The sequence below is a fragment of the Drosophila willistoni genome (genome assembly GCF_018902025.1).
Source record: "Drosophila willistoni isolate 14030-0811.24 chromosome XR unlocalized genomic scaffold, UCI_dwil_1.1 Seg144, whole genome shotgun sequence".
NCBI classification, from domain to species: Eukaryota; Metazoa; Arthropoda; class Insecta; order Diptera; family Drosophilidae; genus Drosophila; species Drosophila willistoni.
The window spans coordinates 7674743-7698217 of record NW_025814057.1 but is presented as its reverse complement, the minus strand read 5'-3'; the positions used below and the strand labels follow the sequence as shown (position 1 = coordinate 7698217).

General features: G+C 35.1%; 3 protein-coding genes across 3 annotated transcripts; 1 reads left to right on the top strand and 2 right to left on the bottom strand.

Annotated features, from left to right (window-relative positions):
- Positions 1-1265: 1265 nt before the first annotated feature.
- On the bottom strand, positions 1266-2327 carry LOC6639536 (collagen alpha-1(XVII) chain). The gene has a single exon (XM_047012108.1). The coding sequence runs from the start codon at positions 2325-2327 to the stop codon at positions 1266-1268; it is 1062 nt and encodes a 353-aa protein (XP_046868064.1).
- A 3162-nt stretch (positions 2328-5489) lies between these two features.
- On the bottom strand, positions 5490-9156 carry LOC6639537 (transmembrane 9 superfamily member 3). The gene is made up of 5 exons (XM_002061977.4): positions 8668-9156; positions 7888-8445; positions 6591-7324; positions 6290-6520; positions 5490-6220 (listed from the first exon to the last, which is right to left on the bottom strand). The coding sequence occupies exons 1-5, from the start codon at positions 8758-8760 to the stop codon at positions 6076-6078; spliced, it is 1761 nt and encodes a 586-aa protein (XP_002062013.1). The 5' UTR covers positions 8761-9156; the 3' UTR covers positions 5490-6075.
- Positions 9157-9224: 68 nt separating this feature from the next.
- On the top strand, positions 9225-11213 carry LOC6639206 (chromatin modification-related protein MEAF6). The gene is made up of 4 exons (XM_002061978.4): positions 9225-9513; positions 9642-9855; positions 9925-10056; positions 10648-11213. The coding sequence occupies exons 1-4, from the start codon at positions 9367-9369 to the stop codon at positions 10887-10889; spliced, it is 735 nt and encodes a 244-aa protein (XP_002062014.2). The 5' UTR covers positions 9225-9366; the 3' UTR covers positions 10890-11213.
- The last annotated feature ends 12262 nt before the right edge of the window (positions 11214-23475 follow it).

The following is a 23475-nucleotide window of genomic DNA, read 5'->3' as shown; positions in this document are numbered from 1 at the left end:
ACTTTTGTATTATGTCAGAATTTTGTTATTGACTTTGTTTTGCACTATCTTCAAGTAATACTTTATTCTCTAAAGTGAAACCACTTTCTTTGCGCTCACAGTGAAACTTAAGTGATAAGTGTAGGATCTAAGTCAATATCCTTGACTGCGCATGTTGAAGAAGCCATTGTGAGGCTCAGGGCTGAACTTGAACAACAATGTCGACCTAAGCACTAACGAGGCCTTCGGCTTTAAGATATATGTATATGGTTGACTTTAATGTTTGAGGAAGTTATAAATTCTGTTAATATTGTCTTTAGATATTATGGAAAGGTGGGTTGAGGGAAGAGTGGATGCGAAATGGGTCTTCCTGATACTCTCTATTCGTTGGCAGTAGTCTAGGATGTGAGACACCGATGTGCTTTGTCCGCAAAGGTGACAAAAATCCGACTTTTGCTTCTATGGCAACTATCGTAATATCAGGGTATTTCCATATTTGGATTAAAAGTTGACTCCGAGTCGGAAAATCTAATTTTGACGTTCTATATATCCGATCTTGAAAGGATTAATAATTAAGTTTCAGTTTTTAAAATCAAGTTTAACACTTGTTTGGACTAATGGGATCTATATCTTTAAGAAATTTGTTTAGATAACGATCTTTTTTAAAATTTAACTGAAACCTTGGGTTAAAGTCGGTTCAGGGTTAATCTTCTGAAGAAGATCATTTCAAAAGCAACACAAAAAGGTGAGCCAGAACCACTAAGTTCTATTATTAGTAGACTTTGCTTAAGAACTCCAGACATACCATATCTTCAATGGTAAACCTAGTTGGGAATTATAACTAAAAGAATCGCTAAATGATTCAAAAGTATTATGCAACTCTGAATTATGAAATATGGAAAATATTATTAGATATTTAAAAATCTCTGGATATTTGGCACCCTGGACAAGTGCCCAAGGCTACTTACACTCTTAGAGTATAGGTCGTTGGATGATAGCTGGAACTTAAGTCTTGCCGTGCATAGTTAGTTAGTCTTTGGTGATAGCTGAAAGTTGTAAACAAAAATTAAGTTTTACGCACAGTTTTTGTTGACTCTTGCTTGTGGACACTTGTGATAACATTTAAAATGTTTTATTGATTAGTTTCCAATAAAACGGAAATGTGGAATACATAGATGGATAGATAGTTGACCACTCGAAACTCTTGTTAGAAATTATCAGTACTTGTTTTTATTTAAATATCTATTATCTAATAAATGCGAAAATTGCGGAAATGTTGCGGCTCCCTAAAGTATAACTGCATAGCGACCTCCATTGCCTCCGCTACGTGGTTGTATTAACGAGGCATATTTCTCTTTCAGTTCGACGAGAGCTCGCTGAAAATTCTCCATGGTGCTCTCCAATTGATTGGGATGGCCTGGCTGGGCAATCGGGGCGGATGTATAGGCATTAGCTGGCCGTTCGCCCAAGAGGAAGATGCGCCGCCAATCGTGAACGGCATCATTGAAAGTGCTGCCGCCGCGTAGGAAATCCTTTTTATCGAAACTATTCGAGGCAAACAAGGCTTCATCCAGGCCTTCGGGTGGCAGAGTCGTCTGTGGGGCATTTGCCGTTTCGCCTGCGGCTGGCGGTGTGGCCAATGTTGGAGCAGCTGGTGGATTAGCTCCAGCTGATCCTAAGGCTGGCGGTGTAATGCTTGGCAAAGAGGCGACTGTCGGCAATGTGGGTAACTCCTGGAATGTATTCGCCGGCACCGGCACTGGTAAATCAAGTAAATCCTTTGGCACATCCTTTGGCGATTCAATTTGCAACACTTGACCATCCGGTGTAATGCGGAACAGTTGAGTGCGTCCATTCAAACTGGCACCAGAGGGCAATACAATGATATTGCCAATGGCAGTCGAGACACCGCTTGCCGAGTCCACTGGCGAAGTGACCAATGGCTGAATGGGATTGCCACTACCCCAGGGACCGGGGCGTGGACCCAAGCCGGTGCGAAATGGTGGTGCTGCCGGGCAGGGGAAACAGTATCCTGGTGGACCCGGTGGTCCTGGCATGCCTCGCGGTCCGGGTATTATTTGTACATTCTGATTGAATGGCGATGTTGGCGGATAACCCCATGGTCCTGTGTTGTAAGCCGGCGGTCCTGGTGGACCGGGGGGACCAGGTGGGCCAGCTGGTCCCTCTGGACCAGGATCACAATTACATTTCACCAACGAACCCCATGCAGTTGGGGCGAAAAGTCCTACACAAAAAAAAAAAACAAAAAACTCCAGTCTCAATTCCAATTGGCAACGAAATTCCTGGCCACGAAACTTACCCAAAAGGACTAGAAGATATCCAAACATGATGATGCCAAATCTGACTACTGACTACTCACTACAAATATTTGTTGGAAACTGAAGTGATCTAGAATCATGGCTGTGGTTTTTATATGCAATGAACGGAAAAATGAAAAACTTTTCTCCCGCCCCAAAAAGCCAAAAATTGTGTTTAAGAGAAAGGGTCTATATCTAAATGATATTCGAACCCAGTTGAAATTGGTTTAAGTTTAAAATGAATGCATATAAAATGAGGCAAAAGCAATAACTGTTCTTAGTATGTTTTGCTCCCCCCGCCGTCCGCCGCCGCCGCCCTTGTCACACCCCTTTCGCCACCATCATCATTATTCGATACCTGACATTTATTGGAATTTACATTCGGAAAAACATCGAGAGCCCATCGGAGCCCATTGTAAGACGGTGGTGGCGGGGGGGAAGGGTTAAAGTCAACCAGTCAGCGCATCAAATGTCAATCAACTCGTAAAAAATTCTATCTTAAATTCCACAAAAAAAAAAATAGGAACAACAACAAATTTATGAACAACCCACATGAAGCATTCAAAATAAAAACCAAAAAGTAATATGTATTTTGAAACTTTTATGAATTACTATAACTTGTCTTTAAAGGCATGATTTCGAAACACTTTCACAATACAACACGATGAGTAAAAGTCGGAAGATTCTTGGAGAATTCTCAATCTCTCCCTCCCTCCCTCCCCTCTTTCTCTTGTCCCCCCCGCGCTTTGGTTTAAGCGCCGTTATTGTGTGGAGGTTCTTATTGATCTTTCATTAGCATAAATTACGAAATAGATTTCAGATTCAATTCCAGTTACATTTCCAACCCAAAGAAAACAAAAAAAAAAAAGATAGACACATGTGTGTGTCATTAGCTTAAGCTACATAACCTGATCCATATCATTCTGTACTCTAGAGAAGAAGGTAAAAGTGAATTTTCTAGAGATATATGACTGTCCCACATATATACATATATATATATATATATGGCTCTTAGCCCTCATCTACCCACACATTATCCAAGTTGTGGGTACACAGATACTCAAAAGAATTGTTCCTCTTTTGTATTTCATATTTGTCGTCATGGAATATTTACCAAGACACTTGATATTCACGTTTCGATAATTGGCCAATCATAAAACAAAACATCAAGAGTTGTTTTCTATACAAATACCAGTTCATTGCACAAAAAAAGATGATAAGTTCATAAGTGTTTCGACATAATCTGCAATTATTAGATGGAAGGGTGCCATAAAAAAGTTTGCCAAAATAAAAGAAGCAAAAAAAAAAGCGCTTCTCAATTTGTTTTGAGGGTCAATCATATCACTATATAACGAAAACAAAACATCTACCAATGGATCACAAATGAAGTTGGCAACAGGGCCACTTGATCAGTGTTTTTTTTTTTTGTATTGCCAATGATAAGACCATGCCAGAGGGCCGGACCCAGTCCCAGGCCGGTCTGATATTGACTTGTATACCCTACAAGATATTCGAAAAGTTATTTTCAAACTTAATCACATCTTTAAATGAATTGAAAAGTTTTTATTTAGGGTTAAATGGTATATTAAAATCGCCAAAATGTATGTAACAGGCAGAAGGAAGCTTTTCCGACCCCATAAAGTATATATATTCTTGATTAGCATCAACAGCCGAGACGATCTAGCATTATCCAGATGTCCCTTCAAACACTATACTAACTAGAGACACCAAATTTGGTATGCGCACGTTTTGTATGTGTACAGATTTTGCCACGCTCTTTCCGCCCCCGTAATTTGAAAAAAAACTCGATTATCCCCCGTAATTTTCTACCTTGTGCAATCAAATTTGGTACACTTAAATTTGATACTAATATCCAACAAAATATCAAATTTAATCAAAATCGGACAGAAAATAGTCAAGTTATGCATATGTATAAACGTTTTTCCATAAGGCCGGAGTTGACCGTTGGCTGGTGGCGGCGCTAGTGAGCTCATCTGCGAGGTGAGATGGTGTATGGTATACCTAAGTCGGCGAAACGCCTTACTTACTTTATTAACTATAGCTTCAATTCCTCGTAGTAGTTTTGTTTTATTGGTCTGTTTTTTATTTTCATAAAAATTTTTAAATATTTTTCTTAGAAAATGCTTCATAAAATCTAACCATTTCAGGTATTTTGAATGTTGACTTTAATCATAATGATATTTTTGTTAGTTTTATATTTATTAGGATTCTTTTAAACAATTTGAATATCTAAAGTTAATTTTAATTAGAGAAAATACGGAGAATTGTGTTCCCAAAAAACAATATTTTACTTCTTAAACGTTACCTACTACCGTTTGCACTATATTCTGAGCTCAATATACTGAAATTAAATTCGGCACAAGCATTAATAAGTATATTGGACTAACAGATATTTAATTTCAAGACATTTGCCTGGAAAATAATAAAGTTATTGAACTAGAAATCTAGTTTTGGACCCATCTATAGATTCAGGATTGCAATCATTCATATGGGAGCTATATGATATAGTGATCTGAACCGACTTAATTCGCAGCACATTCTCTTTAACGTTCTAGAAGAAGTTTCTGATGGAAAGACGAACGAATAGACTATATGAAACTAAGCCCTTTTGGTCGTATATTAATTCTTTGGAGACACCTTTCAATTCTTTGGCCCTTGTATTGACAGTTTTATTCATACATATGCATAAGAATCTCAGCTCAACTCTTTCTTCCTCTTTCCAGCGATTTTCCGAGTTGTCAAACAAGATTAGCCACTTCAAAAAAAGAGTTTGTTGCTCCGTTGCACTATCCCTTTCGCACGACAGACTTAGTTTCTCTTTCTATTTGGCACCTCTGACTGAACATGAAATATTTGATTATATAATTTAAAGAAAACTGTTGACAAATTAATAGAATTTCGGTTTCACTATAAACAATTTATACAATCAACTCATTTCTTTTTTTTATATATATTATTAAGTTATAAATTGATGAGAAAAATCTGATAAAAAGCAATCCAAAGAAGATATATATATAATGAACGAAAACTTATAGAGCTAAACTCAAAGAAGATCTATGTATATTGGATCAGTTGAAACCATTCAAAAACTATGTAAATTTTGGTATTGACTTTTTACATAATCGAAGAAATTGTTGGTAAAAAAAAATTGATTGTGAAATGCATTAGTAGTTTGGTTTTACATATTTGAATTTGTTTTCATTTTATTATATTATTATTAATATTAATAATTATATTTATCGACTATGGCTAAATCATCAGCATCTCTCACGTACATAAACTTAATTGGCGCAAAAAATAAGTTGAAGTCACATTTTTCGTTATTCATCTTGCCCGTTGTTTTTGTTTTTTCATTATTTTTTGATAAGTTTGATAAGTTTCTTTTTTTTCATATAAAACACAGACACATGCTATACATATATATATACGAATTATGCATATATATATATATATAGATCATCATCAAGGAAACAAATTATATATATTTGGGATATTGCAACTTTGGTAAATGAGATTTTTGAGCAAAAACGCAAGGAGAATAAAGAGAGAAGAAAACAAAAAGAAAAAAAAGGTTTTTTTTTATGGTAGTTAATCTAAAATTCTACATAAATAAATATAAATTTTTCGATTGATAATGCTTGGTTGTTTTTGGATGTTTGTGTTAAACAGAGTTAGAGAAGTGTGGGAGGAGAGGGTTAAAGGTTCTTTCTTTATATATATATATATATATATATATATATAGTTAGGTTGGGGTAAATTAGTCTATTTTCACATTGGAATAGATTTTGCGAACAAATAGATTTGTGCCCACATAGCCAACAGTGCCGCAAATGATACCCAAGGCGCCGCTAAATAAGGCCATATAACCAAAATAGAAGGCCGTTTGAAATAGGCCAAACATTCTGCAATTAAAAACAATAACCAAATCAATGGAAATTTTCTATAAAAGTCAAATGATTTAGCTCTCTTACTTGGTCTTAAAGAAAAAGTAGTAAAATGAATAGGCATACACATAGATCGATGTGGAGCCAGCGGCCATAAAGCTCGTCCATTGCCATCTATAATCCTCGGCATTAAGCAAGAAATATGTGCAAACAATTGTCACACAGACAGTGACCACAGTGAGTATGGTGAATACCAGTAGCATAAATCCATAAACATAATAGATTTTATATGCCCAAAATGATGTGAATATAAAGTACCTACAAAACCAAAAACAAATATAAGATTACAAATGTTTGAAATTTGAATTTAGTTTCACTTGGCACTTACATTTCAATGAAAATGGAACCAAAGGGTAAAACGCCACCCAGCAGCACTATAATCAATGGCTCCATATACCATTTCTTTTCGGGTATGGGTCGTGGTACAGCATTCACACGGCATGGGAAATCCGGTTGGCCATCCAAATTCCGTCCCACAACGGTGCCAACCAATGTCAATGGTAATATAACAAATAGACATATACAAGTGACAGCGACCATTGTGCCAAATGGAATGGCTCTCGATGCATGATAGCCGATGGCTATGAAATTGATCATAAATGCTGTGCCACATACAGCGACCGGTACAGTGAATGCCGATACCAACATCTGACGTATCCACAAACGTCCACCCAAACGGGCATAGAGTGAGCCACCGAAATAGCCATTAATCGGTGATGTTGCTGCATATACAAAGATCGCTGTCGATAGCATTGAGCCACGTTCCGTATACAATTCACCCACAATGGCAAACATGATGACACAGAAAACAACCGATATCAATTGATAGCCAGCACCAACCAGGGCCGAGAAGAGTAGAGCATTCGGTGGCGAACGAAAGACATCGCCATGGACCTGCTTCCAGCCATATTCATCGCCCAAATCACGTTCCATATCATCGACCTCCTCATCCTTGCTATAGCGTGCATAATCCTTGCGCAATGTACGCATCAATATCATTGAAACGAGACCAACAAGGAATATAACCATCATGAAGCTATTGAAAATGCTGAACCAATGAATCTGCAATGTAGAAACAAAAACTTTTAAGCAAAGATCTTTAACAATAATAATGATGATTGCAAATAATAATCATTTCCAAGTCAAACCTTTTCTCTGCATTCCCATAAACTTCTAAAAATTTGCCATTATTCTATCCCTAGACTAGAATTCCATCTCTTTTAAAAAGAATACTAAAAAAAGGTTATGCCATTTCTTTAGGAATTTCAAAATCTCAATAAATTAAGTTAAAACTAATCACATTACGTGGCATGTATTAGCTAAAAGACTCTTTTTAGCACTCTTAAAACATAAACTACACAATTTATTGCGTTTTTCGAAATGGAAAACCATTAAAAAACAAAAACAAAAAGCGGCGTCTCTACGTGGCCTGTGGCGAAAAACGATATAAGAAATGAACACAAGTTCAACTTGGTGATAAGAGATTAAAATGTTAAAAGGGCCTAACCTTACTTTAATGACTAACCTAACCTTAAAAAAATCTTCAACCTAACCTTATATAATTGATCAATGATTTTTAGAATTGAAAAGGAAATGATTATATGTTTGAATTCAATATAGTTTACCCTGTGCTGAAAGAAATTTGGATCCAAATATTTATCAAAACGATTCTTGAATTCCACTTTGCTTGTCTTCCAGTTGACTTCATAGGAGAATTCAATTTTGGCTCCAGCTTTTAGCTCTTGTCGTGCATCCGTTGTCAAAGTGATATCAACGATTTGCTGACCATTATAGCCGATATCGAATTTCTTATGCGTGAATATATAATATTTGCCATCGCGCTCATCACGTTCACCGACTTTACCCCAAATGGGCAGGCCATCGATATACATTTGATACCAATATTCATTCATAACGGCATAGGTAAAGGCTTTGGTCTTCTCCTCCGTCAATTCAACGCCGCAGATGACATTGCGTTTCTTATTCTGGGCGAAGGCCATTTGATAGCCACTCAATTCAAGTTCGACACCTTGCAGAGCCTCGCTTAGCGTCTCATGGTAATGGGAAATTGTATCTTTTGTGCCGCGGCAGAATGGTAATGAGAAATAGGCATATGTCTCTTGGCGATTATGATATGGACCCACTGTATTCATCCAAAGGACCACTTCCTCTTGGTCATTGTACTGCGAATTCAAGAAGATAGAAAGAGAGAGAGAGAGAGAAAGAGCAAGATGAGTAAATTAGCAGATTGTGGGGAGGGGGGAAATTGTTTGGTGGTGCGGATAATTTTCATTAATAATAACAAATGAGAAAAATATACATATATGTACTAATACATATACAATTATAATGTGTGCAACAAAAACGCCGGCGACGACGACGACGACAACGTCGACGTACTTTACCTTGTGTGTGTGTTCATCTGCTCTGCTGGACACGTAGCAGTTCGCGCTGACAAGAACGATTAGCAGCCAGGAAAAGTTGCCTGTCTTGGCCATATTGATGTGGAGTTCCTGCTGCTGCTGTTGCTGCTCCTCCACTCACTCACACTCCCTCTCTCTCTCTCTGTCACACTCACTGTCACCCTTTAAGGTTTTTCCTTCCCGTTTTTGCAGCTGCCAAATTGGGGTCCCTTTTAGTGTGCGTTTAAAACAAAATTTATTTATTATGCTTTTTTTCGCTTCTTCTTTTTTTCCGTCTCTCTGTTGTGCTTGAGTGTGTGTGTGTTTGTGTGAGTGTGCGTGTGTGGCGGTTTCGAGGGGGAAGTGTTACGAGCGGTATGATGATGATGGGTTACTTGCTTGCACCTGTATACGTATACTTAATTTACTGTTAGTCTCAAAAATAAAAACAAAACAAATTGAACAAAAACTCGCCACACTTCATGTATAGTCTACACTGAAACAAATTGTACATTTTAAATGTAATACTAATTCCAGTGTTCCAAACCACAATTTAGATGATGGCGCTATCTTGACTTTGTAAAATAATGGTGGAAAAAATACTAAGTGAATACTGTGACGGATGCCAGTATTTGTCAGAAAAGACCAATAGAACGGTCACACCGTTTATATTGTTTACAATTTATTAAAATTTTGGCCAAAATGAGTTCTCCGACAAGTAAAAATGTTAGCGAAACGAATGGTAACAAGCCCAAGAAGTCGGCGAAAACAAATTCCAATGCGAAAAGTGGCCCAATGGACACCAGAGCCGAGCTGGCCGATCTCATCAAAAAAAAGGCGGAAACTTCGGTATGTGCGAAAAAGAGATAGCTGCAGCTAGAAGAAGGATGACGGATGGCGGATGGATGGATCCATGAAAATCAAAGTGAATCCAGTCTTGAATATCTTAATAAAACAAATTTTCACTAATTTGGCAGGAACAATTGGCGAACCTGGAGCGTCAAATCTATGCCTTTGAAGGCTCGTACCTGGAGGACACTCAACTGTGTGGCAATATAATACGAGGATGGGAACGCTATTTGACCTCAAATAAGGCAACCAATTCCAAGGCAGACAAACGAAATCGCAAATTCAAAGAGGCCGAACGTTTATTCTCGAAATCCAGCATTACCTCCATGGCCATTTGTAATCGTAAGTGATCTCTCTCGAAATCCCAAATCGTACAAGCAAATCTAATCTGAGAATGTTTGTTCTTTTTAGCTGAACGTGCCAGTGAATCGGATTCCATAACAAATGAGGACTCTAGTGACAATCAAATTTCAATAAATCAGAATACAACCACAGCGCATGATGGGGCAACGAGTATAAAAAGTACACCCAAAGATGAAAAGGGTAAGGAAAAACACACAGATAAAGAGGATATTTTGTTAAACACTGCTTAGCCATATAGCAAATCAAGCGGTGCAAGAATGTCAACATGTTTTGCTCTCAAAGGATATTTGTTAGAGACTGCTTAATCATATAGAGAAATAAATCTATAAGCAAGCAGTTCTAGGATGTCAAAATATTGACAATTTAAGTCAGTCAAGAAGATGCAGAGGTTGAGAGCAGTTTTAAAGTTAAAACACTGCTTAAACATCTATTCAAGACGTTCGCAACATAAACAAGTTTAGTCTTTATTCTAATGACTTTACTTTTCACTTTGCGTCAACTTTTCATTTTGCGCAACCTTTTTTTTTGTTATCCTTGGCCTGCTTTGGGCCCTGGCTTAGATGTGGAAAATGCGCGTGGCACTGCTTGATCACTTACTTATCATAAGCAAGCAGTTTTTGAATTGGATCTTAGATCTTAATATTTGCGTCTTAGTAAAAATATTTTCATAGTTTTTCGAGCTCTTTTTGCTTTCTAAGTAAAAATCAGCTAAAATATATACTTTTCGTTTAAAAGCAGTTCTTATTATATCCCCAAATTTATCACTTTCAGATTCGCCCTCGCATCGACATGAAGGCAGTTTATTAGTAAGCAGTTCAATTGGTGGCGGCGGCGGCGGTGGTGGCATGGTGGGCAGTGGTTCTGGCATGGTCAGTGGCAATCTTGGTGGCAATAGTAATCACAAGGATGTCCTCGGCACACCCACATCAAATACAAAAAGTAAACTCACCTCCAGTTCAAGTGCAACAGCCAAAAAAAGCGGACACATAAACAAAAAGATACGACATCGATGATGATGATAATAATGAAAATGGTAATTAATATCTTGTATAAATTAATGACAGAAAACACAAAAAACAAACTAACGGAAAAGGAAAAAGAAAAAAAAATATTAAAATAGAAATCTATAGAAATTAAGAAATGCTTAGAGATTGTATGCCAAATACCGGAAAATATCTCATAATTTCAGGGCATATTCATAAGAAGAAAAGAAACAAAAACAAAAAAAAAACTCCCTTCAAAGTCTCCCCCTACCTCGTACGTCCTCCGTTTAAGCGCAAAGTTCACAAATATTTGTTAAACATTTGTTTTTTTTTTTATCAAGTGCAAATAGAAAACAAAAAGGAAAAGAACAGAATTGTAAATATAAATATTGAATTTTTAAAGTAATTTTTTTTAGTATATCCCGAACGAATTGTAAATTATAAACAAAACAAAAATAAGAAAATTCATTTATACAAACAAAAGTCTTAATAATTCTAATTATTCTCCCTCTCTCTCTATTATTAGTTAGATTTAAACGAATATTTCGTCTTAACAAAAAAAAATTTATTTTTTAAGCTCAAATAAAAGCGTGAAAAACAATTAAAACACAACAACAAAAAGGAATTTAGCCTAAAGTTAGAAACAAAATTGTTCTTTTTGTTTTTCTTGGACTTTTTTTTTCTAATTATATTTTACATTTACATATTATAATTTTATTATATTATAATTTTGTTTATTATCTAGAATAAGAACATGAAAATGTCAAGCTCAAGAACATCTATTTAAAATCGAATGATGGATAAAATTATAAACTGAAAAAAACATTTGACTACAAGCAACATTAATTCCACTTCAAGAATATGTTAAGGAAGAGTTCATATAAAGGATTTTCAACTTAGAACAATGAGAGTTACTAACTAAGGAATCGTTTAATTCAAGATAATCAAAGGTAAGTCGTTCTCTTTCATATTTAATTAACTTGGGCGATAGAAAAAAGGTTTTTTAAGAGGAATTTTCTAAAGTTAAATTTTATTTTTTTGGCGACTTATGTTCTTAGCTGATCTGAAAGACATATCAGTTGCTGATTATAGTTTTGTTTATAACCAATTAGCATTCCATTCAAATCTTATCAGAGTTGCCTATGAGTATCACCTAGATGGCGCCTCTATCAACCTTTAAAAGCGCCATCTGTTGTAAATATGAAAAATGCACGTTAAGTTTAAAAAAACCAAATGACCTGGAGTAAATTCTTTTAGGTTTTTTAATTGAAAGTTCTTTTTTTTTTGGTTTTTTAATAATATGGCTATTTTTTGATAATGTCCGCACGATATGCTAGCCCATTTGTTATATCTTTCTTTCATTCTCAACGTTGTCCATTGACCTCCAGTTAAAGACTTTTAATTTATGTGCTTTGCCGCCTTTCAAACAAAAGAAAAATAGACTGACTTGGATCATCATCATCATCAGCAGCAGCAGCAGCAGCAAAACCATCATCAACCAAGGGAACTGTCCGACAAATAGACAAAAAAAAAAATGATCTCCATGCTGGCTTGAAGTTTATTGACCCAAAGTTCTAAAGAAAAGTTGAATGAACTTGACCAAAAAAGCCAAAAAAGAAAAATATATATATATAAAAAAAAACTAACAAAATAGAGAATAAAAAAAGTGAAGCTACGCTTAAAGCTAAAAACAACCTTTCCCTTTCCCTCTTCCTCTTTTTCTCTCTCTCACTCCCACTCTGCTTTTGCTCTTTCTCTTGCTCTCATTCTCGCTGTCACTCTCTCTTTCTCCTTCTCTCTCGCTCTTCCTCATCAAAAACTCTTACGCACTCTCTGGTGTTGTTGTTGTTTTTGTTGTTATCAATTTATTAGGCATTTTTGACTTGTTGTTGTTGTTGGTGGTGCTTGGCTTCTATTTCACTTTCGTCATACGCGGCGTATGCTCAATTTTTCCTTCGATTTTCGCTTCGCATGCTCGCTTTTCTTCAAGTGAAAATGGCAACGACCGCGTTGTTGTTGTATTTGGATCTAAAACAAAGTCTACTGAAACGATTGACTAACTGACTGTCTAAATGATAGACAGACTAGCTGACTGACTAACTGACTGACTGACTGCCTTCTATGTATGTCTGAAACAGAAACGAATTCCTTATATATTGAAAATGATTTATCGACACAGAAGTTACCCTCTAAAATTTGCCCATCAAAGTTGATAATTATTGGTTTTCCGATGTCTTAAATGAAAATAGAATTTGGGCAACTTTGTTTGTTGCTTCACTTGAACTGTTCATTGTGGAAAAATGTTATTGTTTAAACAATTTCTGCATCGATATTAAACTATTAAACTGAGTTAAGTTGGTTAATTTAGTTAATCTTTTTATGCAATAATTATTTTCCTTTTCTTTCTTTTTGGCTTTTTGATGAACCAATCATACCCTGTCTAATATTATTACCCTCTAAGGGGGGAGGGGGTGTACAGGGTGTAACAACTTTCATTTGATTTAAAAACAAACTCAAGACAAGGCGCGGTCCATGGAAAACAAAAAAAAAAAAAACTTATTTTCATTTGGTTTTAGCCAAAGCTCAAACATCTCTTTACCAATAATTTTTATGATGAATTGCTTGGCCGCGTGTGAAATCTGCAAAAAACAGCAACACCAACAACAACAGCAACAACAACAGCGAAAAGGAAAAAGTGGAAAACTGCCCGAAAAGTGGAACACACTAAAGAAGAAGCTACCAGCAAGCAGCAAACACTCTCGACTAATTAGCTGCGTTTTAGAAATTTTCAGAGGCAGCCAACAGCAGCCGCAACAGCAGCAATGAAAACAAAATCGAGTTCAATGCTTGCCTCTTGCCACAATGTATATGTATATATGTATTTGTATTTGCCTCCGATGCAACTTGTTTCCAAGAATTGCTGCCGACATGGCGCCGCTGCCGCCGCTGCTGCTGCTTCTGCCGCTGCCATTGCAACTCAGTTCAAAAGGAGGCAAAACGCTTTCCACAAAGAGAAAATTTGTCGCAAACTAAACAAATTGCAAACAAATTAAAGTCACAAACCAAAATGATAGAAAACACAACAAAAAATTGTTTCATACCAAATTCAGTTTTTTGAACCAATTTTTATTTTATTTTTTTTTTCCCCCTTGCTGTTGTTGTTGTCGTTGGTGTTTTTTTCTTTTGTGACATCATAATTTGTTGTATTGCCACCCACTCACCCACTACACTACACACACACACACACACACACTGACTCTCACACATTTAACCCAAAAAACAAACGAAAAAAAAACTCTCTTAAGTAACGCTCTCTTGACTCTCTTAGTTAAAGCTCTAGTTTTTGTTGTTGCTACACGCTCAACAGCAACACAAAATGCCGGAAGAAACTTGATCTTGATTATTTTCTATGTGCACCAGAGAGGGAAAGAGGCAGAGAGAGATGGTGAGCGAGCGAGTGCGAGAGCTTGCGCGCGAGTTCAAGTTGAATGTCGCGGCCATTGCTGTTGCCCCACTCTCTCTTTTGTTCGCTCGCTCGCTCTCTTGTCTGTGTGTGTGTGTGTGCTTGTGTGGGGCGTCACAATTTTTTTTTTGCAAGCGCAATGCATGCACATCTCCCTAGCTTTACCCCCCTCTCTCTCTCTCTCTCTCTCTCTCTGACGCTCTGTGGGTGTATTGCATTTGGTTCTAAAAGCTTTTTGGGCCGTTCTCGCTTGCATTCTGCTTTGTTGTTTTTGCGTGGGGGCTTTGTTTGATCGTTCGTGTTCTGTTCTGTTCTGTTGTGTTCTGTTGTGTTCAATTGTATAATGAGCGCATATTAACAATTTCATTTCCTTTATTTGTATTGGCATGTTTTTGTTTTGTTTTTGGTGTTATTTACACGCCCACTGTGGGGGGGAGGTCAAGATCGAAATATATTTTCTCTCTCATTGATCTGCCTATTTGTTTGTTTGATTTTCTTCATCTTTTTATTCTAAATCTTCAACTTTGACAAGTCAAAATCAAAATCGGAGATAATTTTTTAAAATATTGTTGAAATATATCTTTACATCCTTTTGATAGTAAAAGTATGTTTATCTTTGTACATACTAATTTATTTCTTACAAGTTTTAATCTTTCATGTTGAGACTTAAATTAAAAAGCCAACAAACGCATTCTTAACATTTTATCCAAACCTTAAAACAATATTCTCTTAAAAAATAGCGAATCTGTGTCTTTTTGCTACAAATATTTCAGGCCAGGTTCTCATTTTTCTACATTGTATGTACATACATAAATTACGAAAATATTTTTTTAAATTTTTAATAGCTAATGACAAATTTGTAGTTAGTTTTGTACAAGGTAATTAAATGTCAATGCTCCCCCCCCCCCATTTTTTTTATATTTTTAATACCATTTTATGTGCATGTCATAATTATATGTATGTATATGTATTCTCAAACGACACTTTTTTGCAAGAATAATTTCAATAAAACATGATTTATTATAAATATTTATAGCTTAACTCGTCAAAATACAATTAACATTGTTGAAATTTACAAAAAACTCTTTACTACTTGATAAATGTTGTATATTTTTTTTAGATTTTTGCTATTGAACTCAATAATATAATATCACTCACTGTTTTTTGCTCTTCGACCTCATATGGTTTACATACAAATATGTAAATTCTTGATTTATAATGAATAATGAAAATAAATCGCAGCAAAGATGAACGATTTATTTGAAGAATATATGAGATTTCAAGTCATCATATTTAAGACTTAAACTTTATTATAAGTAGAATGGTAAATATAGAAATACAAACTTTAATTGTAATTAAAAAGTAAAGAAATATTCCAATTCCAATTATTTTTTTTAGTATATTTATTACTTGTTATTAGATACATAGAAGATTCTTAAATTTGACATTATTTATACTAAATAATAAGATAAACTTTTTGGATAATATTTTTGCAACTTTAAAATATGTTTAATGTTTAAAACTATGATTTTTGAAATTCCTTTCAATGTCCAAGGAGTAAAACATAAATATGTTGGTAAATTACTTGTTTTTTGGTACTTAAAAATTGATGACCAAAATGCATTATGCAAATGACAAGTAGCCACAGAGATGATGCTGATGCTTACCTTGCCCAACGACTTGGGTCAGTGAACCAACAGAACCATCAGAAAAAAGGAAGAAAAACAAGAAAAATAAAAATCAATTAAAAGAACCGAAAAAAAAAATCTTTAAACATTTTGTTGACCAACAAACAAACTCAAAATATATACACACAGACACACACACACATAGAGAGAGAAAAAATGCAATCAAAGTTAGGTAAGAGAACTGACCTTTAACAATGATGATGATGATGATGATGCTGCAGCACAGCACAGCACAGCACAGCATTACCATTTCTCTTACATACCCCTTGCTCTTCTCTTCACCTCCCCGCGCAGACCACAGCGACACCCGGCCGAAACTAAAGAAAAAACAAACATTCCTTGTTCAAGAGACAAGACAAACAGCAAAGCCAAACGAAAGCCAAGTTCAGAAAAGAGAAAAGCCGCATCGCATTTTGAGCCAAAAAGAAAAAGCCTAACAAGTCCAAGAGAAAGAAAGACAGAGAAAGAGAAAGAGAGAGCCAGCAACAGCATTGAAAAGAGAGAGAGAGAGAGAGAGAGCGAGGAAGCGAAGTGGTAGCATGGCTAGAATGGAGTGCACGAGGCGAATGAACTTTTGTGGCTCTCATGTACACGAGCATGAAAGTTATGCAACTCACACACACACCACACACACACACACACACTCTCACACAGATACAAAGACAAGAAGCTTGAAGCTTGGAGCTTGGCTTCGAAAACGAAGCTCCAAACGAAGCCAGCAACTTAACTGTTTTTCTTTTTCGTTTTTGCATTAATACGACGAATGCGACAACGACGACGACGACGCCGACGACGATGAAGCCAACGAAGACGAAGGCAAAGTCGTTGACTTTGCATAAGTGTGCCAATTTTTTCTGTTTTCATATACTACGATACCCTGTAGCCATTGAAGCCCAAATGGATATGTAGTAGGCCAAGAGGAGCTCTTTAATACATAAATGCATACCTTTGTATTTACCTTTTCTTTTTTTGGTTAATAGTAGTTAGAGTCACTTAAGAGACCAAGAGCACTTGATTTTTGCAAGTTTATTTATAATATAACAAGAGACAAACGCCAATAGATAGTAAAATACTTGTTGAACGATTAACTAAGACTAATTAAGGGATGGGAAGGCCTTTCCACTCAAATAAAGTGTAACAAAAAGAAAGGATAAAGGGTTTTAGTTAAAAGTAAAAGCAAGAAAGGACTTCTAAATGAATCTAAAACCTAAAGGATGCGTGGAAATTTAAGTAGTGTTTAGTGTCAAATATAAATGAAACTAAATTTAGTTAACGTATGATTTTAATTTTAATGGAACTTGATTAAAAGTAATTCAATTATTGAGTTTTTGTTTCTTTCCTCTAAATGAGTATTCATTGTCGAATCGACAAAGGAGTAAATATAAATTTGAGTTTTCGGCTAATTTGAGAAATCTATTAAATTTTAGAGTTAATAAACTAAACAAGATTATCTCAAGGTTTCAGTTAACAGTGGCTAGTTTAAGAGTTAGTTAAGGTTCTTAAATTAAGATTTGAAGATTTCAGTTTATTAGTCAAGGATTTTGTTAACAATAATTTAAAATTGGTCATTATTCGAATAGAGAGGGTTTACTTTGGTTAGGTATTGAGACATTAAAGCAAAATCATCTTTTCATATCGAAAATTAGACAGTTTCATATATAAAATCTTGGTTTAATGGATGGGTAAAGGGAGAAAACTCAGTCCAGACAGAATAGTATTGACTAGTATATAGAAGGAGATTTAATGAGGGGATTTACTTACCTATATGTATATATGAATATATATGTATATAGTAGATCTTAATTGTGGTATTTTATTTAAAATCAGGCGCCGAATTACTGAAAAGTCATTCATATTTTTGTTATTTTTCTCCATATTGTTAACCATAATTCTTCAAGCAAATTGGCTGTGGTTGGCCCTTTTTGTCAATTTTCCATTCTATTTAATAGTTCGTTCTTGGTCTTGATCTTGCCCCCTTCTAGCATTTTGAATGTCACGAATTTACCAAGTTGTTGTTGTTGTTAATGTTGTTGCATTGCCATGTTGGTTGCATTCAGCAGTGGCAGCAACTGAGGCCGAGGCAGAGGCAGAGGCAGCAGCATGCAGCAAACATTACTGTACATTCACCCACTTTTCAAAGTTCAAGCACACACACACACACACACACACACACATACACACACATATATATTCGCAATAGAAAGAAAAACAGCAAAGAGAGGAGAAGCAGATGATGGAGCGGAGAAAGGGGTAGGAGAAGGGGAAGAAGTAGCTGCAGCGAAACAGAAATTGCATTCTAGCCACAAAAACAAAGTTGCGCATGCTCAATCGCGCTCGTTTCTAAGTTGCGCCGTTGCATTAGAAAGAAGGAAGGCCCCAAATGAACGCAGTAGAAGAAGAAGCAGAAGACGAACACGAAGAAATGACGGGTGGAAGAAACCAAACACAAAAAAAAAAACAAACCAAAGAAAAAAAAAACTGCTTTCTCTTGAAGCCAAAATAAAAATTTGCAATAGGCTGACTATTCGCAATACACACACACACACACACACATACATGCGTACCTATACACACAGCGGCTGATTCTAAGTATACAGAAACGTTAGAACTGATTTGTCTTCTAGATTGCAAAAGGAAGTGCCGTGAAGTGCGTTGTGAATTGATGAAAAGTGTCGAAATCTACATATATAAAAAAAAACCAAAAATAAAACAAATCAAATCAATGTTTAATTACTTTAGTTGGTACCATGATAAGTGTTGAATGTTTTTAATGAAATTGCTTAAAAGTACGTCGATTTGGTCTACCATTAGTATAATGGGAGACTTGTGGAGACTTTCAATCAACTAACCTTGGAAAAATCTCATAAGTTGGAGACTTGTGGGAACTTTAATATATAAGAGAGACAGTTCTTAAGTCTTAAGAACAAATTGCTTAAAAGTAAGTCAATATGATATGCTATTAGAATAATGGGAGACCTTTGGAGACTTTCAATCAACTTGGGTTGAATAAAATCTCAAAAGGTGGAGACTTGTGAGGAATTTCATATGAAAGATCAACAGTTTCTATGTCGCAATAATACTATTAGAACAGTAGATAGGGAGACCTTTGGAGACTTTCAATTAACTAACCTTGGAAAAATCTCATAAGTTGGAGACTTGTGGGAACTTTAATAGAACTTTAAAGAACGACAGTTCAAAGTTTTAAAAGAATTCGAAAGATAATTTGCAATGGTTCAATCTACGGAATGCTTAGATTATATAAATTGGAGACTTCAAGTTCAAAAATAACTGTCGTTAAAAACTTTGGAAGATTTTCGAAGCAAAGAAAAACGAAAATTTCACCAAGTTGAAGACTCTGAATAACATTTGCTGGGATAGAATTATAAGCCTAAATACTTATGGAGACTTTTGGAGATACTTTATAAGTTGGAGACTTTTGAAGACTTATTTACTACATTTGCTGAGGCATAACTAATAGCCTAAAGATATATGAAGATATCGAAACACTTTTCAAGTGTTAATAATTATTTTTCTAACTTTTCATACAAATATTTAGATAGACATTAAGTTTTCTTCTGTTTCTTTTGTAGAATTTGAACAAAATTAAGAACTTTGTCATGTTATTTCTTAAGTTTGTTTTTGGCATCTAGCAGTTTTAGAAGGCTTCAAATCAAGTGGAGACTTTGTAGAATTGTTACAAAGGCATAAACACATACATACATTTGCAATCACAATGATCGATCTGCATATACTTAGTAGACTTGCTTGGTTTATAGTAGTTATAAAAGAGTTTATAGTGTTTTCCTAATTTGTAAAGTGTTTTGTTGCAAGCCTAATGTATTTCAAAAAAAAAAAGAAAAAGAAATCATTTGAAATGGAAAAAAAAACCACGCACACGCACATTAGGTTATATCATTTCATAAATAAATTAGGCAAATGTTTCCTAACAATACCTTTTAATTCATTTGTGTCTCATGTCAGTGGCGAGACCTAAACACACATTCCTCTGTGGGGGCTTTCAAGGCTATTGCTAAAATTTATACTAAAACGCGCCAAAGATTTGATCGATTTGATCTTATCGAATTGAATTTGATATGTAATCGTATGCATATCTATCTATTACTTTAATCATATCTTAACCACAAGCAAATTTGATGTAACTAATTGAAAATTACCAACAAATATTTTGGTTGTATGGGCAGATGGAATAACAAAAAATAAAAAATTTCAATAAGAAAGCAAAAGAACAAAAATAAAAATTATACTAACCACAATGCAGAAGCAGAAGCTGCAGCAACAGCAAAAACAGCAACAACAACAACAACAACAACAACAACAGCAAACAACAAAAGGCAAAAGAACAAAAAGAATTCCCAGTGACCCAATTCTGTAGTCAGAGTTGGTTGCAGTTGTTAGAGTTAGTTGGCCTTTATTTCTATAGTTTTTTTTTTTTTTTTTTTGCTGTTGTCCCGGAAGTGTTCTATGCGCATGCGCGCATGCAACTCGAGGAGGAACTTGAGCTCGAGGCTGGCGAAATAACTGAAATTATGCCTCTTCTTTTGCTCACTGCTTCTTCGATCAGAATAGAAATTATAGGCTTAGAAAGAGTTGAGTTTGAGTTGATTTGGGAATTTCAAAAATTGACCTAGGGAGCAAACAAAATGCACGAAAAGTGTACCATACGAAAGAAGGAAAAGGAAAAACTAATTTTCATAATTTTTTTTTTTCATTTTTTTTTTGGTCAGATATCGAGACAAATTGCATATGACTGCAGTTACTGCAATTCTACCCTGGTTAATTCTCTCTCTGTCTCTAGCTATCTCTCTCTCTCTTTCGGCCTCTGTATGCTGTAACAGGAGTATAATATCTTCACTTCGCTTCTAACGGTACATGTTTGATTGTAATGGCAGCAGGCAGCAAACTAACGAAACGAAACGAAATGAAACGAAACGACTGATAGAAGAGAAGGAAGGAACAAGAAGAAGAAGAAGACGAGGAGGCCAGAATTCTCTTCAAGCTACATAAGTGAAATGCTGCTGCCTGCCAGCCATTGAATTGCATTATAACCGTAAATTTTTGCTCACTCACTTACACACACACACACACACACACTTACACACACATGCAGCGCGACTGTGCAATTTTCCACATATTTTGCTTTCTGTTTGATGGACAGAAGCCAAATCTTCTTAAGCGAAAAAGAGACAAAATGATACTTTTGCCCAGTTGGCATATTTTTTTTGTGTGTTGTCGTTGTGTGTGAATTGATTTGTATAAAACTCTTTGATTTACAATTGTCATTTCTATATGCATACACCAAAGTTAATGATGTAAGAATCTGATCAATGACAAATATCGATTATCGATCATTGAACAATCACTTAGATAACATAAAATAAAATAGCAATTTAAGCAAATTTCAAAAGGAGAACTTTAGAAAGTTGCAAATCTTTTGCATTGAATGCATTTAGTTTGGTTGCAAATGATTATGCAATCGTCTTTTCAATTCCTATAAGGACTTCAATATGAGCTGGAAGCATTGAATAGGCAAAAATATTGTTATTTTTACTCACTTATCATTTTTAAAGTTAAAAGAATTGCTAAAAATCTATTCTTTTGGCACGTTAAGTCTTCTATATTGGTATATTCTAAGTAAAATCATTTCATGGCCCTTGAATATCTCTGAATTCTGAATAAAAATTAAATTTTATAACATAAATAAATAGACAAATACATAAATTAGTAGATAATGAATAAATTTTAAGATAAACTCTTTTATTTTGATACAAAAAGAAAAGATCTACAAGAACAACTAGTTCTATATAGCATTTCGATCTTCAATGTGTTAGTCTATAGAACACATAAAGATATATATAGAAGTTTGATCATGAATGCGATAGTCCAAATAGTAGATAACGATATGGAACTTGGATCTAAAAAGGATAGTTTATATAGCAGATAAAGAATAGAATAGTTAAAACAATTATGTCAGAGTATATTTAATTGCTTTGATAGGAAAAATGTTAATGGATTCTTTTGTATTTGTTAAACTTGATTAGATATATTTATTGCATGTTTTCCAAGAATCGCTTTTATATATATAAATCTATGTATGCATGAGAATGTTGACCTGAAGTTCTATAATTTCAAACGGAAGGTCTTCAAATTGAATTCTATTTCATAATTGCACAGAAATTGCATTCTCTTATGCTTTAGTAGGAGAATGCATTTAACAATTTCCCAAGCTTCAAGCAGCGAGAACAGATTTGTTGTTGTTGTTGCTGCCTTTCCCTGCGAATAGTTTTCTTGGAAAATATTTCTTAGACCGGTTTTGCAATTGGCCAAAAAGAACTGTCGGTGCCAGCGGCAGCAGCAGCAGCAGCAGCAGCAGTAAGAGCTACCAACTACTACCAAGCATTGGGAGTACTGTTATATTCTTTGCACAAGAAATGCATCTGCTTGGAGAGCTTGGAGAGCCGCAGAGCTGCAGAATTGCAGCGGTGCTTGGCCATGTGGTTGTAGTGGTTAAAAACTGAATTCGTGGCTCTGTCTCCTTTCGCTGTATTCTGCTGTTGCTGTTGCTTTTGCACACATTTTTCAAATGTAAGTTACTTGCGGTCATTGACTGGGCTTTAACTTGCGGCTCGACTCAACTCAACTCGATTCGATGGCTGACTGACTGACTGGCTGGTTGGTTGGTTGGTTGGTTGGTTGCTTCTGCTTTGATTTGAGATGAAACTGACAAAGACTGAGGGGAAAGGGCCACTTGAGATGTGCGAGTCACCGCATTTGGCTTAAATTTAGTTGCTTCACTAACCGAATGACATTAACCATTATCTCAAAATTGATTATATAAATGCTCAAAATGGTTTTATTTCTCCATTGATCATGATGAATCATCATTTTTGTCAATATTGATTGCCACTAGAAGTTTTTATTTAAATAATAAAGTTATCAAGTTTTTTTTTTAGTTTCTTTATTCGAGAGAATTTTTCTAGGCAAAAAAATACTTTGATCTCAAAAAACTTTTACTGTTGATTGATCTGTGTTTGATATGATTTTAGGTGACTTAAAATTTCAACAGTTGTCATTTGGCAACAGATCTTAAATCATATATGTATATGTATTGAAATATTTCAAATTAGTTTAATTATTATAAGGAAATAAGAATAATAAAATTAAACAGTTTTCATGTCTTTGATATTCCAATAAATTGGCAATAAACTATTATTAATAGATTATAATTCCAAGTTATAAGTTCTTCTTTGCAAGTTTCTTTCATATCTTGAAATTTTTCCATTAGAACATTTCTTAATATCTATAAAAAAGTATTATATGATTTTTAGGATGTCATTCCATTTTGTGAGCTATTTTTCATTAGCCTCACCAGCACAAAACATGATTAGTTGGCCATTCACTTTGATTAATTTTAATAATAATGACTGTGAACTCCACCCACCCCCAA